General features: G+C 34.2%; 1 protein-coding gene across 3 annotated transcripts in view; it reads right to left on the bottom strand.

Annotated features, from left to right (window-relative positions):
• LOC150103899 (uncharacterized) overlaps positions 1-17,645 on the bottom strand; it is a 426,738-nt gene that overhangs the window by 70,156 nt on the left and 338,937 nt on the right. For all 3 annotated transcript variants that reach the window (XM_090397172.1, XM_090397171.1, XM_090397173.1), the window contains exon 19: positions 14,113-14,257. In XM_090397172.1, coding sequence (XP_090253298.1) covers positions 14,113-14,257 — 145 coding nt within the window. The remainder of the gene's footprint in view (positions 1-14,112; positions 14,258-17,645) is intronic.

The following is a 17,645-nucleotide window of genomic DNA, read 5'->3' as shown; positions in this document are numbered from 1 at the left end:
CCAATATTCTCATTATTTTATACATTTCCATTTATGCATTTAAAAAGCAAGTAACAATTAATTCAGCTATGGGGAATGTGGAAGAAAAGTACTGTTAACAGTACTCCAAAAATGTAAGTTCATATTAGTATTAAGTGTTTTTTTTTAAGTCTCACAATGGGTGAGCTAAGGATTTTTTTCTATCGTTATTGTTTTGTTTTATTTTATTTTTGATATTTAGTTAAATTTATTTTTACATAATCTGGAAACTGGTCTAGAGATCAAACACGCAACTTTTTTCAAGCTAATTCAGGCCTCCAAAAAGCAGGGGAGTGGTCTCACACCAAGCAATTAAATTTTATCTCCCACCTAAAGACACTCATATACAAGCATGCCTGTTTTAGGATACAAATCTGCAGCCATTGTTAGGAAAGTGGGTAAGTTAACAATTCAGAAAAATTACTTGGAAGTATGTTGTTTATTTATAAGTCACATTTGCGGTTGTTGTTTTTTTTAAATAAATTATTATGGAATGTATGTGTTTGCAAATGTAAATAATGTAAGCTGTCTATTGGAAGTAGGTTGTGATAATACAAAAGCATGCAAGAAATGCATGTTGATTAGGCACTTGTAAAATGTTGGATGCAAGCAGCAAAGTAAATGAGATGGCAGAGCAAGTAGTAAACCAGGAAAAATCTGAGCAAGAATGGAAGACAATGACAGCAGTGTGAAACATGTGAGATAGTATGAGACAGGAGATGTGAAGTAAAAAAAAAACAAAACTGAAGAGTATGGCACAATTTTTGAAATTTCAAAACTTTAATGTGGGCTTCACGGTACCAAATGGGAAATAGAGAGCCTTGAAAAGCACTTAGTAAATAGTAGGAAGGTACCAAAGGATGATTTGCATGAAGTAGTAAAGGAAGGCCCAAGAAAGCAGAAATGGATAAAAAAGGAATATAGTGATAGACAGTTATTGACAGGCATGATGTTTGAAATTTCAAAACTTTGAAGAGGGTTTCACAGTACCAAATGGGAAGTGGGGAGACTTGAAAAGCACTTCGTAAATGGTGGGAAAGGTACCAAAGGATATGATTTGCATGAAGTAAGAAAGCAGAAATGGATAAAAAAAAGAATATAGTGATAGGCAGTTATTTCATGATTAGGAGTGTACTGAATTTATTTATTTATTTAGAGTAAACTAAATTTATTTAGCTAATTAGATTATAAGCCAATATAAGCCATTTATCCTCCCTCCCCACAACATCTGCCTTATCCACTTTCACTATGCCTATTTTACATGGCAGGGAAAAATTTATAAGCAGATTTAAGGCACAACCATGAACAGGGCTCCAGAAATCCACTCGCCACAGATGAGTATCAAGAATTCGTGGTGAGTGAATTTTCAGACTCATTCTATATTTTGCATGCAAAGTTTACATCCCCACCACCACCACAGATTTTAGAACATCTTCTCATACATTGTCAAGTTATTGATCACAGGGGCCTCCAATGAATTTATTAAAAAAGTATTATTTCCAGAGAGTTGGAAATAAAACTTCCTGGATCTGAAATTCTTAATTCGAACATTATGGCATTTACTTTTAAGAAATCACAAAGCACTTGCAATTTAGCTGCAAGTTTTCTCTAAAAGCATAATGTAAGACAATCACTTTCTTTTATTCTTTATTTTTTCTCAAAAAGTTCAGAACTTTTTCTTTCTATATGAAAGACTATGAAAAATCAAAAAGTCATTACAATCTCAACCTGTTGTATCCTCTTCCTCCAACAGTTGTTCTGTCATAACATAACAATTAATAACTATTAATCACAAAATTTCATAAATATCTGCTAGTGAGTTACAAAAATTCCCTCATTTCTCTCACAGCAGTATTAGTGTTCTTTTCACTCCACCCACTCACACACAAAGCATCACGCCTCTGGTTTTTGTTACAGTCATGAAGCAAAAAAAATTAGCTGTCATTACATGTTATAGTTATGCCACTTTATTTGAAAATAGTACTCTCCCACACTTGAAGAGTGCACATAAATATTCAAGTTTTTCATAACATGAATACATTTAAATCAAATTAGTTATCAATAGCAGTTATTTCCAATAAAGAAAATTTTAAATAAATCAGTGCATTCGTTTGGTTCACTATTACATGTGTCATGTATACTATACATATGTTTAAGGTATAGTATGCACAACATATGTAATAGATTATCTATTATTATAAATTAATAATAATTGTACTTTAGTCACAATATAATTTCATTAACAAAATGAACTGGCAATTATAAACAAAAACAATAAACTTGGTATAATGTAATTAAATACTATAGTACATCTATACATCTTATTCTTCCAACACTTTAAGTAGGTGCACAGCTGTGATACAGCATCAGTATTGTCCATAAAAATAAAAAATTTAAAAAAATTATAAGGATTAGTATTGTTCCTAAACTTATATTCACAGCTCAGAACATGAATTAGCTTGGCATAATTAAATGCTTGAAATTTTTACATAACAAAAATGCTTTTAATATTGTTCTTTAAAAAATACAATTATCTTGGAAAGACAAGTCAAAGACCAGATCATGTGACAGTGCACTGTGAAAAGTGGGGCTGGCTCCACACAGAGGTTGTCAGGTTGGTGGTTTAATGGAATATTATCAGCACTGAAAGGATTAAAACTAATTTTAATGCTTCCAATATTTTGTCTCGGTCACTGAGACATCTTCAGGGATTACAAATAACTTTAGTTACAACACACTCAAATACAATACAATACTAAGTAAAACATGTGGGTGACTCTAAAGTCCTATCTAGATGGTGCATCCTCTATGGGTGCTTGAGGTGGCATAGGATGTAACATGGAGTCTCTGATAATTAACGTTTCCCAAATTTTGGGATGTTTTATGCAACCATATTTATGTAGATCAGGTTGATTTCTGAGAGCCACTGCAGATTCTAAAAACATCTTTCTTTTTTGAATTTACCATGGCGGAGCATGGTTTTTTCTCCAGGAGATCCTGTGAGTTGTATCCAAAACATGGTCTGCAAGGCCAGATTGACCGTAGTCGTAATTGAAGATGTATGATTTGTGTTCTTCTAAGAACAAAAGTCATACATGATCATCATCATAGTATTGTAGTGTATTTGAGTGTGTTGTAACAAAAATTATTTTTAATCCCTGAATATGTCTCAGTGACTGAGACAAAATATTGGAAGCATAAAATTAGTTTTAATCGTTTCCCAGTGCTGAAAATATTCCATTAAACCTCCACGATGTCATCACAACACTTAAGCCTCAACACACAGACTCCACATAGAGGGCTGCCTACTTTCTAGTTTTTCGTGAATTTTATTATTTGCATTTCCTAAGAAATTATTGTTTATACAGAATTTATATAAATTCACCCTTCATTATGAACAATTAATGAAACAAAAGACAAACGGAGTTGCGATAAGCAGTGTTGTGGTGTACATTTTAAACCCAGCTGTATAATTACATGTAACTGTATAATGAGAATTAAAGAATGTATTACTTTGTTTAGTCATCATAATATTTAGTTTTTTTTAAAAAAAAACAAACATCACAATTAACAAAATTTATATAAAGTACACCGATACCTTAAATAATTAAACCTTCACTAGCTGAAGTAGAGGAGAGTATAAAGCAGTTCAAAGACAACACAGCACCTGGTACTTATGGAATAGTAGCTGAACTCATTAAATATGGGGGTAGTGAAATAACCACTCATATACATAACCTCAACCATAGATGGCAACACTATTGGCATGATTTTTTTTTTTTATTTATAAGTTGGTACATCGGTCATAAGCATCCATTTGAAATTGCAAGTCAACCTATCAAGTAGTTTGTTTTATACAGCTGTCTGAAGCAAAAGTGTTGTCTGCAATGTTTTATCCCTTGAAATGGATAAAATTGAGTACTGTGCGATTATAAAATTCTTTGTAAAAGGTTTAAAGCCAAAAGAAATTCATTTGAAGTTCATAAAAATTTATGGGCACTATTCTCCTTCATTTTCAAGAATTAAGAGGGCTGCCGAGTTTTAAACTTGGCCGTACCAGCATTGAAGATGATCCATGTGAAGGATGTTCAAAAAGTGTAACACCACCAGAAATCATTGATGAAATGCACGATATAGTATTGGATGACTGGCGAGTCAAAGTGGGTGAAATTGCTGAGACTATAGGCATTTCAAAAGAACATGTAGGATATATTTTGCATGAAGAATTGCAAATGAAAAAGCTATGTGCAAGATGGGCACCACGCTTGCTCACAGCATATCAAAAATGCACTCACATGAAAATTTCTGAACAGTGCTTGGAGCATTTCACAAGAATAAAATTAATTTTGTGCATCGATTTATTACTATGGATGAGACCATTACACACCAGAATCTAAACAGCAGTCAAAAACAGTGGACAGAAGCCGGTTGTTGCGCCAAAGAAGATAAAGTCAGTTCCATCAGCAGGAAAGGTCATGGCATTAGTGTTTTGGAACTAGATAAAACCAGACTAGACTAAAAAATCAGTGAGAAAACATCCAGTTTGCAGAAGAAAAAAATCATCTTTCATCAAGACAATGCACCTGCCCACAAAGGTGTTTTGGCAAATGGGAAAATTAAGGGATTTGCACTATGAATTGTTGGAACATCCACCTTATTCCTCAGATTTGGCTCCCTCTGACTTCTATCTCTTCCCAAAACTATAACTCTTCCTCACTGGTCAGCATTTTTCTTCGAATTAAGACGTGATTGCAGCTATAGAGGGATATTTTGCAGATCTTACTGAGAACCACCACAGGGACAGGATAATGGCATGGAGCATCACTAGAATAAATGTTTTAGTCTTAAGGGAGATTATGGTGAAAAATAAAAATAATTTTGAAATTATAAATTCATTTTTTCATCATTAAGCCGAGAACTTTTCAAACCACACTTTTCAGATTTCTAGGATTTTAATTAGGATTAAAAAGGGAAACAAAAAATGAATGTGAAAATTACAGGGGACTATCACTACTGCCAGCAGGCTATAAAATTTTATCTAATATTATGCTAAAATGTATCTTATGCTGAAGAAAATATTGGTGAATATCAAGCTGCATTCTGATGAAAGAGATCAACAACTGACTAAATGTTTACACTTAGATACTAGAGAAAAAAAAAGGGGGGGGATTTAATCTGCAGGTCCATATTTTATTTGTAGACTTTAGAAAAGCATATGATAGCATTCATACAGACCTTTGGGGAATATTAGATGAACTAGGAATACTTCATAAGTTAATACATGTAATCAAAATTTGCACCACTGACAGCCGAAGCATGGTATTAGCTAATGGAATTAGACTGGAATCTTTTGATATTAAGACAGGATTGAAACAAAGAGATGCCCTTTTGCTCATTCTTTTTAATTTACCATTAGAATTATGCATTTGAGAAATTGTAAAAGATAACATAAACAGAACAGTAATATTAGAACATGTATGTCTTGTTAGAGAAAATACTGAGAACATTAAAGCAACATTTAGAAATTCAAAACTGCTGCTGAAAAACTAGGATTACAAATCAACCAGAATAAAACTAAATATTTAAATATATGCAGAAATCACAATCATAGGGGAAATAATCCTTTTACCATTGATAATCTGAAATTCAAAAGTGCCATCTCCTTCAAAATATATTGGAACATTGATTACTCAAGGTAATGAAATTAGTAGAAATAAAAGCCAGAAAATGTGCTTCCAAATGATTCACTATATTGTTTATTATCTTCCAAAATTCTAGTTAAAACAGAAATATACAAGACAATCATTAGATCTATTGTTTTATATGGAGCATAACAGACCAAGATGCAAAAAACATTGCAGATCTTTGAAAATAAATTCCTCAGGATTTATGGACCTGTAAGATATAACACAATAGGTGAATGGAGAAGGCATAATCAAAACCTATATGAACTCTATAGATCCCCACTTCTAGTTGATGAAATTCAAGCAGGTAGATTGAGATGACTTGGACAAGTGGTAGAATGAGGAGAGAATTTCTAAACACACATTCAAGAGAAAGACTAATGGAAAGTGACCCAGAGGTAGACCATGGATGCGTTGGGAGAATAATATCCAAAAAGTGAGATGGGAATCCAGAATTGGAATGAAAGAGCTCAAGACAGAAAGGAATGAAAGAAATTGGTAAATGTAGCAAAGAACCTTCAGGGTTGAACTAGCTGAAGAAGACGACTGATTACTTGGGTGAGTAAAGTTTTTTTCTGGCTAGTAGATTTAAATCATATTTTTGGAGTTCTGGTCATGCTCTTCCCAACCACCACCACCACCGGCAATCTTTTCATAGAGCATCTTGAAAATACTGCTTTAAATACTATCCCTCTCAAACCCACAATATTATAAGCTATACTGATCAATGTTCTCTATTTGGTTACATGATGAGAATATGTTAAAAATGTTCTTAGTATATCTCAATGGCCAACACTCGCAGTTTGATTTTACTATGGGAAAGGAAAATGATGGCTGTCTGCCTTTCCTTGTAGATCCCACACTGGACGGTAGGTTCATTCCAAAAGTTTCCAGCCTGACATACAAAATTCATGCTAATTTTAAAATGCCATGTGTGACAGACAGCACCATCTATGGGAAGCTTAGTGTACCAGTTTCAACTCTCTACCTGCGTGATTCAGTTTGAGACACTCGTTTGACTAACACCTACCACATTAAGTAGCTGTAATGTTAAAAATTGAGTACCATGCTGTGATAAAGCTTTTCACCAAAGAAGGGCTTTCTCCAAGTGCTATCAAAAACAGCGATTGAATGGTGTTTATTGGGAAACTTCTCTTTTGTATTCAACCATGAAGGAATGGGCTAAACAATTTCGCCTAAGAAGAGAGAGAGAGAGCATCGAAGATGGTCCTCGTGATGGTCAGCCTGTGGAAGTGATGACCAAGGAAAATGTCTCTTTTGTTGAGGAGGAACTGCTCAATGACAGACTGCTGAAGCTCAAAGAAATCCCAGCAAGGTTTCTATAACAACCATCTTTCACATCATTCATAAGAAGCTTCACACGACAAAGGTCAGTGCAAGGTAGGTGCCCTGACTTCTCTTCAATTCAGAAGGAGCATCGTGTGACCTGTTCCTGCAAGTTTTTAGAGCTTTGCCAAGGGAATCAGAGAAAAGTGCTGGAATCAATTGTCACTGGGGATGAAAACATGGTCCTTTATTATGATCTTTTTTCCAAAAGGGAATCCATGGAGTGGCACAAACCAGACAAAGAACCACTGAGAAAAGCCAAGGTTACTCAAGTCCACCAAGAAGATCATGGCAACAATCTTTTGGGATTGCCAGGAAATTCTCCAGATTGACTTCAGGGAAAGGAATATCACCATGAATGCAGAACAGTATGCTTCACTCCAGCACAAACTGTGTGACACCATAAAGGAGAAGAGACAAGGAATGCTGAGTCAAAAGGACTGTGGCTTTCAGGAGATTGAACCCCCACCCTAAAGTCCAGATCTAGCACCCAGTGAGTACTACCCCTTCTCGAAACTGAAGAAAGACCTTCAAGGAAGAAAATTTGTAGATGACAATCAGGTGAAAGATGCAGTTTCAGGCCATTTTGCAGACAAAAATACAGACTATTTTTTCAAGGGCATAGAAATGTTAATTCAAAGATGTGAAAAGTGTGTTGAAGTAAAGGGAGATTATGTTGAAAAATGATGCAGTTGTTTCTTTCTATCACCTCTAAAAGTTAGTCAGGAACTTTATTTATGAAACCACCCTCATATTCCACCAACACCACCACCACCACTCCCAGCAGTATGGTGTTATTGTTAAATTCTGGCTTTTCTTTTACTTTTCTTTATAATTTATATTGTGTTCTTGTTCTTATATCTCTTATCTTATTCACAGTTAAATCTATCCACACAATTTGGCCGATTCTTAGAATGATTACGTATATTACATAAATTGACAAAGGATTGACTTCTGAATAGAGTCCGATCCTCAGCGATAACGGTCTGGAGTTACCTCCTAATCGGGTTCTGGCAATATTTATCTGTTTCAAGCTGCACCAGCCAGATCCCTAGGTTAGAAATTCCTTTTAACCAAGAAGTAACCCTCAGAAAATATACAAAGTAAATCAATCTATTAATTACTCCTTATATCAATTTTATCTATCTCTCTTAAAACACTTTAGATTGCAGTCATGGTCTCTGTCATATATTTCTCTCCCGCTCGGATTCAAATATTAGCAAGTGGTGCATTGGATTCAAATCAAGGCACAAAACAGGTTAAGATAATCAAGATACATTTATTAGATTCAAAAGATTACACATTTACAATAAAAAACACTCAATAGGAATAGAGTTATCCCAAGTTATAAGGTTAGACATATCAACTGTAATTCACATATCACATCTAAGAATAGGCTCATTTCACTACACAAAATTCTAGCTAGCATCCCTTAAATATCTTTACTATCTTACACATATTCTTAAAACATTCACATTGATAATTCTATAGATCATTACTTATGGCAAATTAACTACTACTCATTCAGACAAATATTAAAGAAACAGCTATTTGGTTCTAAACATTGGTATCTAAAATCTCACTATAGTCCTTCATACAAGTTTAGAGTTATATAGCCTAACATCTCGTTTCTTCCATGACACATTATTCCGTTCTTTGTTAACAAAGGAATTATAAAGGGTTTTACATTACCACATTCCTGTAACTTATTCCGTCTATCCTTTCTTTATAATTTCCCTCCGAATGTTCGATCTCGTCCTTGGCGATTATAGCTCACAGCTAGATTTGACCTTCTTTGTTCTGTCCTTTCATGGCATTCTCGACTGGAAACAGCATGGATTGAATCGATTCACGTGGACATATGTGGCGGCCAGTTTCTTCAGACTTACTCAGAAAGGTACCTAACGTTTCTTCGTCTATTCCTTCCGCCCGACATCGCGAAACGACAGCAGAGAATAGCTGCCTGCTATTGACTAGACCTTGAACTGAAACTCTTCCTGACTCCACCGGAACTCCAGCAACTCCAGATGAAAAATCCTAAAAAGCCACGAACGGGGGAGACAAACCCATTTTATATATCTATAGTATCTCATATCTCTAGCGCATCATATTTCCACAGCTAGCTGTATTTCTTTGCCATTCAGGCTTCATTCAGTATCCAGGTAGATACCCAACAGGGGGCATTACGAGAAGGTTAGGATTGGACATTGAGTCAGAAGCATCAGTCAGTTCTCCGCATTCCTTTAAAGGCTATGTTGGAGGTCTCCTCTCAGTTATATAGCTTTGACCCTTAAGCACCCCCAAAATCACACACACACACACATATATATATATATATCTCATATACAAGTAGCCAAAAGGTGCTTGACCTAATTAATAAAAATCTCTGGATCAGAGAAAGATGCAGAAAGTTTTTTACCTTGGGTTTATTATATGCTAAAGATACCGAGAAGTTTTTATACTTGGTTTTAATCCTTTTCCCAAGGAAACAGAAACAAAGTTTTGCACATGAAATATATTCACGTCTGCGCTACTTGTATACAGAGGCTAATGACTTCATATCACTTGCCTTAGTATTAAAGATTAATACCAAGTATAAAAATTATTGGTATTTTTAATGTATAATAAACCAAAGGTAAAATACTTTCTACATCTTTCTCTCATCCAGAGATTTTTATTAATAAAGTCAAGCATCTTTTGGTTGACCTTATGTCATGAGATATATATGACTTCTGCATTACTTCAACTTTGGTATCTCTCCCAAGTCTGGCTCCCACTGATGAGACCTCAATAAAGGTCGAAACTGGTCTGGGTAGTGACCCTTTCACATTATGCATTATATGATATATGTCCAGAAGGGGTGTGCTTTGCATTATGGGATACATACTAAGGCAAGTGATATGAAGTCATTAGCCTCTATATTCAAGTATCTCATTGATACTTGATATACAATATCAAGTATCATTCTGGGCTTACGAACTTTTTGTAAGTCCAAAAGAAACAAGTGGCGATTTCTAAACTCTAGTGGCAATTTCTAAACTCTATCCATTTTACACCTTTGTCACCAATAGATAACACATAAAAAAGAAGATTTGTACATTACCACCTTGTTAGATGATTTCTCGATCTTTCCGTCTGTTCTTTGTTATAGATTGTCCCTCTGTATAATGGATTGCTGCCACGTGGGAGTCACATGCTCGTCCCGAATTCGCCACTTGTTTCATACAAACTTTTTGTGTCGCCGCTTCTAACATGATTTACCTTCAAAGGAATCCTTTGCCGCTTTCTCATCAGTTAGATCCACGCCGATTGTGTAAAACTCGAACACTGCTGTCATCTCGTGCTATATTTTTTTCGACTTGCATCGCTCAGCAACAGGAAACACACTGCTGCTTTGCCGTCTTCACACGTCTTGTGAAGTCATTCAATTCTTTTTAAAAATATGTATAACAACCGAGTAAATCAATCTTCATACATCTATAGCCCTTATGACGAGGCTTCTCTTAATAATATAAGAAATTTCCAGAAAACACTGAAGAAGATAGGCCTGAACATCAACAGGTTAGTGTTCCTAAAACGCTGTAAATTCCATGCTGTTTCCTAAGTTTATATCCTTTAAAGAAAACATTACAATGGAATGGGCTAAAAGCATTTATTACAAAACAAAGTTAGATCTTCTAGCTGAGAGGATATTCGACACAAAACGCACTCTCGCTTTTTTATTTAACAAAAAAATCGCATTATCTCAAAAAATTGAAGAATCTCTAGAGAGTGACAGTTGGTATCTCATTAGAATGAGTAGTGAATCTCAAGCAACCAAAATTCAAAATGACAAATTGAAACTTATTAAAAAATGTGAAGCCCTGAAAAAAGTACAAAATAATTTGAATTTCTCAAAACTTCACGTCCATCCTGACAAACTTGTGATTAATAAATCAACTTATAATCTTTCAGAGCCACAGTAAAGGATTAAATTTTATTCCATCTCCCAGATCTATCCCTAAACAATCACTACCTACTAAGATAGAAAAAGCTACCTTCTTTCTTTCTCCCTTCCCAAGAAGCAAAACTACTCTGTATTGAATCCATTTTTATCATCAAAAATGCAAAACCCCCTACAGACAACATCTCTTCATTGGAACAATAGGCTCTTAAGAGGTTACGAAATAACAAAAATATAATTATTCTTCCTGCAGATAAAGGCAATGCCACAGTTGCCTTAACTTTGAAATTATAAAAATAAGATGTTTGAATTGTTACAGAGTGACACTTACTCAATCCTCAAGAGAGATCCCACTCGTGAACTCCAAAACTGGACCAACAACTTACTGAAAACTACCTCTGAACTGTCTAGAAACATTCGCCTTTCTCTTCGCTCTCCCCATCCAGTGATTCCACATTTATGTGGAGTCCCCCAAAATCCACAAGGAAAATACCCCACTTCGTCCTATCATTTTAAGTATTGACTCTCCAACATACAACCTTTCCAAATATCTGGCAAAATCTCTCAAATGTTTTTCTGGCAAGTCACAGTCTTTTATTAATAACTCTGCGGATTTTGTGTCATATATTAAAGATATTATTGTCAAGGAAGATGAAATCACGGATAGCTTTGACATAGTCTCCTTGTTCACAAATGTTCCTACAGATAAAGTTCTGGTAATACTCAAGGATAAAGTATCCAAAAAGATCTTAGCATTACTTACTCATTGCTTCAAGTCAGGATACTTTAAATTTCAGAATACCATCTATAAACATAATCATGGTCTTGTTATGGGTAATCCTTTATCTCCTGTACTTGCCAACATTTATCTTGAAGATTTGGAAGTTAAAACTATCTCTTCCTACTCCTTAAAACCAAGAATTTGGAAACAATATGTTGACGACATTTTCCTAATTTGGAGCCATGGCCATGAATCTCTCCTGAAATTCCTTGAACATCTAAATGGTCAACACCCAAATATTAAATTTACAGCTGAGTTTGAAGCTAATGGTTCCCTTCCTTTTTTAGACATCAAAATGACCGGTTCTTCAGAAAAACTAAAAATCTCGATTCTAGAGGAAATCTACCCACACCAACAGATATCTCCATAGTCAATCCCATCATTATCCTCCTCAGAAATTTGGGACATAGAGCTCGCTCTCTTCCCGATTGAACTTCATAAAGAAATCAATTTTCTTAGATCTACTTTTCAACTAAATGGATATTCTCAAATGATTACTAAAAAAATTCCTATTTAATCCTCCTGGTGTCATAATGAAGAGACGAATAATGTAAAAGACAATATCTCTATACCATACATAAGCTCTGTTTCTCCCAAATTAGCCAAGGTTCTTAAAAAATACAACATAAGAACTTTATTTACTCCTCTCCCAAAAATCCATTCTCTAGTAAGCCATCCAAAACTTAGTCATCATAATCTTAAATATCCTGGTGTTTATCAGATCTGGTGTGACTGTGACATTCCTTACTTTGGCCAAACAGATAAGTCAATCGAGTTACGTATTGAGGAGCACAAGAGAGACATCGCTTACATGAGAACATGTGCCAGTGTTTGATCTAGCCATGTTCTATTTTCAGCCAATTCTGATGAAGAAAACCATAGCCATACAATCCTTGGGGATAAATCTAACAACACTTTCTGTTGCCATGACGAATTGGAAAGGAAGATTATAGGATCTAAGGAAATCATCCTCAACCCTGTACATCTAAACAACAACAACCTAAGTTACAACCTTTCAGACTGTCATTCTGCTGTGATCAAATACTGGACTCAGGAGATGCTATATGCACGCACATGTCTAACAATGTAGCCAATGAGGGAACAGCTTTGAATACGTTGACTTCAACGTTTTAACATTAAATATATACATTTACCTTCCGTGATGTTTACAGTTTTTTCCTCCATGTTTAATGGTTATTTCTTTTATAATGTGCCCCTGACGAAGGCTGTTAAAAAGCTGAAACTAGTTGTGTAGTACTAATAAACCGTTTTTTCCATTTCTCTCGGTTTAAGTCATTCAATTCTTTTTAAATATATATATATATATATTTTTTTTTTTTTTTTGTGTGTTATTTGTTTATGAATTCCCACCCATGAAAGGTTGTAAACCTGTAGTGCATTAGTACTGTACGTGGACACTAAGAGTTAAATAATTCAGCAATCATACTCTGTAGATCAAACAATGAACTCTTTTAACCATTTCAGGTGTCTAGTAAGTGGATAGTCTCAGACTAGGCAATGAAATTCATCTCCTGACTAAAGATGTTAAAAATATCTATACACAGGTGGGATTCATACCTCCCACAAATTGTATGGAAGATTTGTATGCTCTTCACTTGACAAACCAGGACAGCCAAATTGGTTCTCCATATTCTTATAGCCTATGTAGAGATTGAAATTATAAAAAATGCAAGTGGGTTGATCTTCTTTTCCTTGGTGGATTATTTTATTGTTTTATTCACTCTTTTGGGTACTTTATTACATTATTCAAACTTAGTATTTTTTTTTATGAATTAAATTTATTTTTTTTACTTTTAAAGAATTATCTGCCAAAAGGAATTTATAAACATTGATGTCTTAAATTCCTCCCTTGATTTCACCCCTCCCCTAAACACCGCAGTCCTGTCCTTCACTCATCAAGACACCAATAAGATGTGAATAACATCAAAGGAAAAATTATTTATTAACTTGCTAATAAAGTATAAAAATATACTTGATACTTATTGAACAAAGAGATCAGGTGGTTGTGGAAACAATTTTAATTGTAATTCTAATTTTGAATCATTGTTTGAAGTCAACTTCTAACTAATCGTGTTTGCAGGGGGGGATTGGTGCTAATGTCCTATTGTATTACTTTTTATGGTTAGGTAAAAGGAAGTTTATTCATAAATGTCAAGTTAAGTGTTTTGTTAGTGGATGAAATTTGTCTTTAAGAGAATGGATAAACGTTATTAGAATGTGTTAATGGATCTTCAGCAACTAACATATTCTGGGGTGTGTAAAGTTCCATATGCCTGCAACTTAACCTAATGAAAATGATGAAAGGAAATAAATGCTACCTGAAGAGAAGTAATGGTTCTGTCAATATCAATAGGTGTTGTTTCACAATTTTCAAGAATGTACAGATAATCTGCAGGTAAACTTGCACTATCCACATCATTGACACACTGGATGGGACACCTTTCTTTGCCTCTAGATATATCACTACAAAAAGAAATGAAACAAATAAGAAACATAATGTTCTAGTAAATAAGGAAAGTTACATTTTTCAATATCACTACATGAAATATAATCTGACGGATATGATACTAACTACATTCATTAAATAACACAATGAAGCCTATTTATTTTCTTCACATTGTTCTAGAACAATGTGAAGAAAAACACTGCATAAGAGGTTCAGAAATCTAATGATATTGTTTTCAAACACTCAACTTAAACGGTATATGACATCCTCAATTGATACTGAGATGCTATCAATCCACACACAAGCACTCACACAGACTACAGCAAACTCAGTATTCCAAAGAAAACAATACAACATCAGTTTTGGTTTTCATATTATGGTTTGGTATTTCACTACAAAAAATTTATTTATCAATTACTCATTAATTTTGTTGATAATTTGCATTAATTTTGTTGCCAAGGGATGTACCATCTTACCTCAATCCTGAAGATATTTTCAGTCACAAACTTTGTTTGCTTGCACTTGGATAAAGGATTAAAGTAAATTTATTATAGTCTAACCAAGTGCAAAAAAAAACTTCCAACATGGTTAATTAATGTCATTAGTAAATCAACAAGTGACAGTTTATGTGATATTATGCACTGGTAATTAATGTATTCATATCGAAATATCTTTTAGATGGAAATTTATTTTTTATCAAAGGTGAGTGTATGTTGAAAATCCAGCCTTGATTCTTATTGCAGAGATATCATTCCTGCAGCTTCTTTGAATTTTTTTTAATGTAGCAGTGTAGCCTCCATAAAATACAGCTGAAATTTTTCTCTCAATCCATATAACATTTTGCTTTTCTTTAGAGGTATGGAAATTTAAGCTAGATTTCTATTCTCTTAATATGTTCACTGGGCAGGAACAAATCATCTCGAGTAGTACTTGATCTTGGGACAGGACACATGCTTCAACTGAAATCAGAAGTGCATAGATGAGGGGGAAATAATGCATTTGCTTCAGGATATATTAGAAACCAATAATTAAGGGGAGTTTTATCTTTGGTTGGTATATTTAAATTACTAAATATACTAATATAAACTAATGTAAATATGTGAAAGGATATAGATGAAACATAAACCATGTGAATACAAATTGCACATGTTGAGAAGGAAAGAATAGGCAATAATAGAAATACTATGATTAGAGCCAAGGAATTATTAATAATTTACTGTGGCGTATCATGTGGTATAATGTGGATGATTTCCTTAGATTCTATAATCTTCCTTTCCAATTCGTCATGGCAACGGAAAATGTTGTTAGATTTGTCCCAAAGGATTGTATGGCTATGGTTTTCTTCATCAGAATTGGCCAAAAACAAAACATAGCTAGATAAAGCACTGGCACGTGTTCTCTTGTAAGTGATGTCTCTCTTGTGCTCCTCAATGCGTAACTCGATTGACTTATCTGTTTGGCCAAAGTAAGGAATGTGGCACAGTCACACTAGATCTGATAAACACCAGGATATTTAAGATTATGATGACTAGGTTTTGGATGGCTTACTAGAGAATGGATTTTTGGAAGAGGAGTAAATAAAGTTCTTAAGTTCTTATGTAAATAAAGTTCAAATAAGAAAGTTAGCTTAAGTTTCTAGATAAGAATAAATTACATTTCTTCTAATCTCTAGAAACTGACTCCAACTCAATACCTAGAAAAGAAGAACAAATTCAACATCTGAAGAAATGAAGATAGAAACCATCAACATAAGGAGTATCAATGGAAAGAAAATCAAACTCGGAGAAGAACTGAAAAAGTACCAACTATGTGGACATAACTGGTGTTACTGAGACAAAGAAAACTAAAACAGGATTTCAGAAGACTAAAATCCTACTAAATAAGAAGTATAGAATGTTATTTTCAGCCAAAAATGATAAAAGGAAGGAAGGAGTAGTGATAGTATTCAATGTCAAAAGTGAAGATAAACTTTTTGATTGGTAAGCAATTTGAAGTAGTGTCATGTGGGTAAACTTCAAAATGGGGAAATGGACAATGAAACGTATTTGTGCCTATACTCCAACAGAAGGTTCTTCTAAAGAAGAAGTGGAGGAATTTTTCAAGTCATTAGAGGAAAGCAGCTGACAAGGTAAATGGAAAATCTAAGCAGCAAAGTTCGAAACTATTTCCACTAGGCATATACAATCGAAGCAAAGAATATCTATTGCTGCTGCAGACAACACAAGATGTAGAGGATAGGTTGCAAAGGTTGCTATTACTCCTTCTAATTAGGAGTAATCGCAACATTAAAGCTTTTTTTTTTTTTTTTTTGAACTGAATGATAATTCAAGATATTAATATGATTACCTTATCTGGAAAGGAATTTTGTCAATTGCTCAATTTTTACAAGAAAAGTAGGGAAACAATTGAGCAGTTAAAATTGAGCTGGTTAAAATCCATATGCAGTTCAGCTTAAAACTTATCACATGAACTGCTTATACTTCTCTTTCATTTTTATCTCTCTTTCTCTCTATTCTGTCGAAGAGCATTGTGAACCATTTTTCCCAAGGATTACATTTTCTTATCTAGTATGAATCAAGAGTAAGAATTTAATTGGTTTATTATATATATCTTCAAGATAAATCTTTGGGAGGAAAAAAAAGGGGGAAAAACCTTATATTAACAGAGTGATTTCTAAGGTATCAACTATCATACAAAGAATGAACTAAAACTAGACTGAGAACATAGCACCATGATTCCAGAGACATATGCTCACTGTTGAATTTTTTTATTCAACAATGAGCATATGTGCTGTGAAGTAGATTCAAAATGAAACCTTGGTTTCTGTGACATTAGGATGGACAATGTAGCATTTTGGTGTCTTCACCGAATCTACATACAAAGTTGTTGAAATTCAATGCACAGCATTCCTGTGAGCTGCTAAAGTACCTGATGTGCTTTTGATGTTATGAAATGTTAATCCAAATTTGTGTGCCTACTTGTTTTGCACATCTTTGACATGTTTTTTTCATAAAGATCTTTCCAGATCACACCATTTGTCCAAAGTACCAGATAACACGAGGCCATGTGGGTGATTACAGCAACATGGAGACTTTTTCATATAGGTGTGTGAAGGCAACTTTTAGTGCTTAAGCACTTCTACTATCTTATCTGCGATGTTTTTTATACAAACAGACTGCATCTTGGTAGTTATCTTGTTCCAGTATGTTCAATGGATTACATAATGGCTTTTATAAGATGTTACTAATGGTTTTAGGATTGCACCTGATCCCTTTTGTTATGACTGGATATTGTGTATGTGCTGTTTCTCTGATTGTTTTAATAATGCCTTCCTGGACTTGATGATGATATGAAGTAGCATGCAGGTATCCTCTAGTATTGAACTTTTTTCTGTACTTCAAATGA

Source organism: Typopeltis vanoorti, chromosome 8 (genome assembly GCF_054136105.1).
Source record: "Typopeltis vanoorti isolate ZY-2024b chromosome 8, IOZ_Tvanoo_1.0, whole genome shotgun sequence".
Taxonomy (NCBI): domain Eukaryota; kingdom Metazoa; phylum Arthropoda; class Arachnida; order Uropygi; family Thelyphonidae; genus Typopeltis; species Typopeltis vanoorti.
This window is presented reverse-complemented; position numbering and strand designations above follow the sequence as displayed.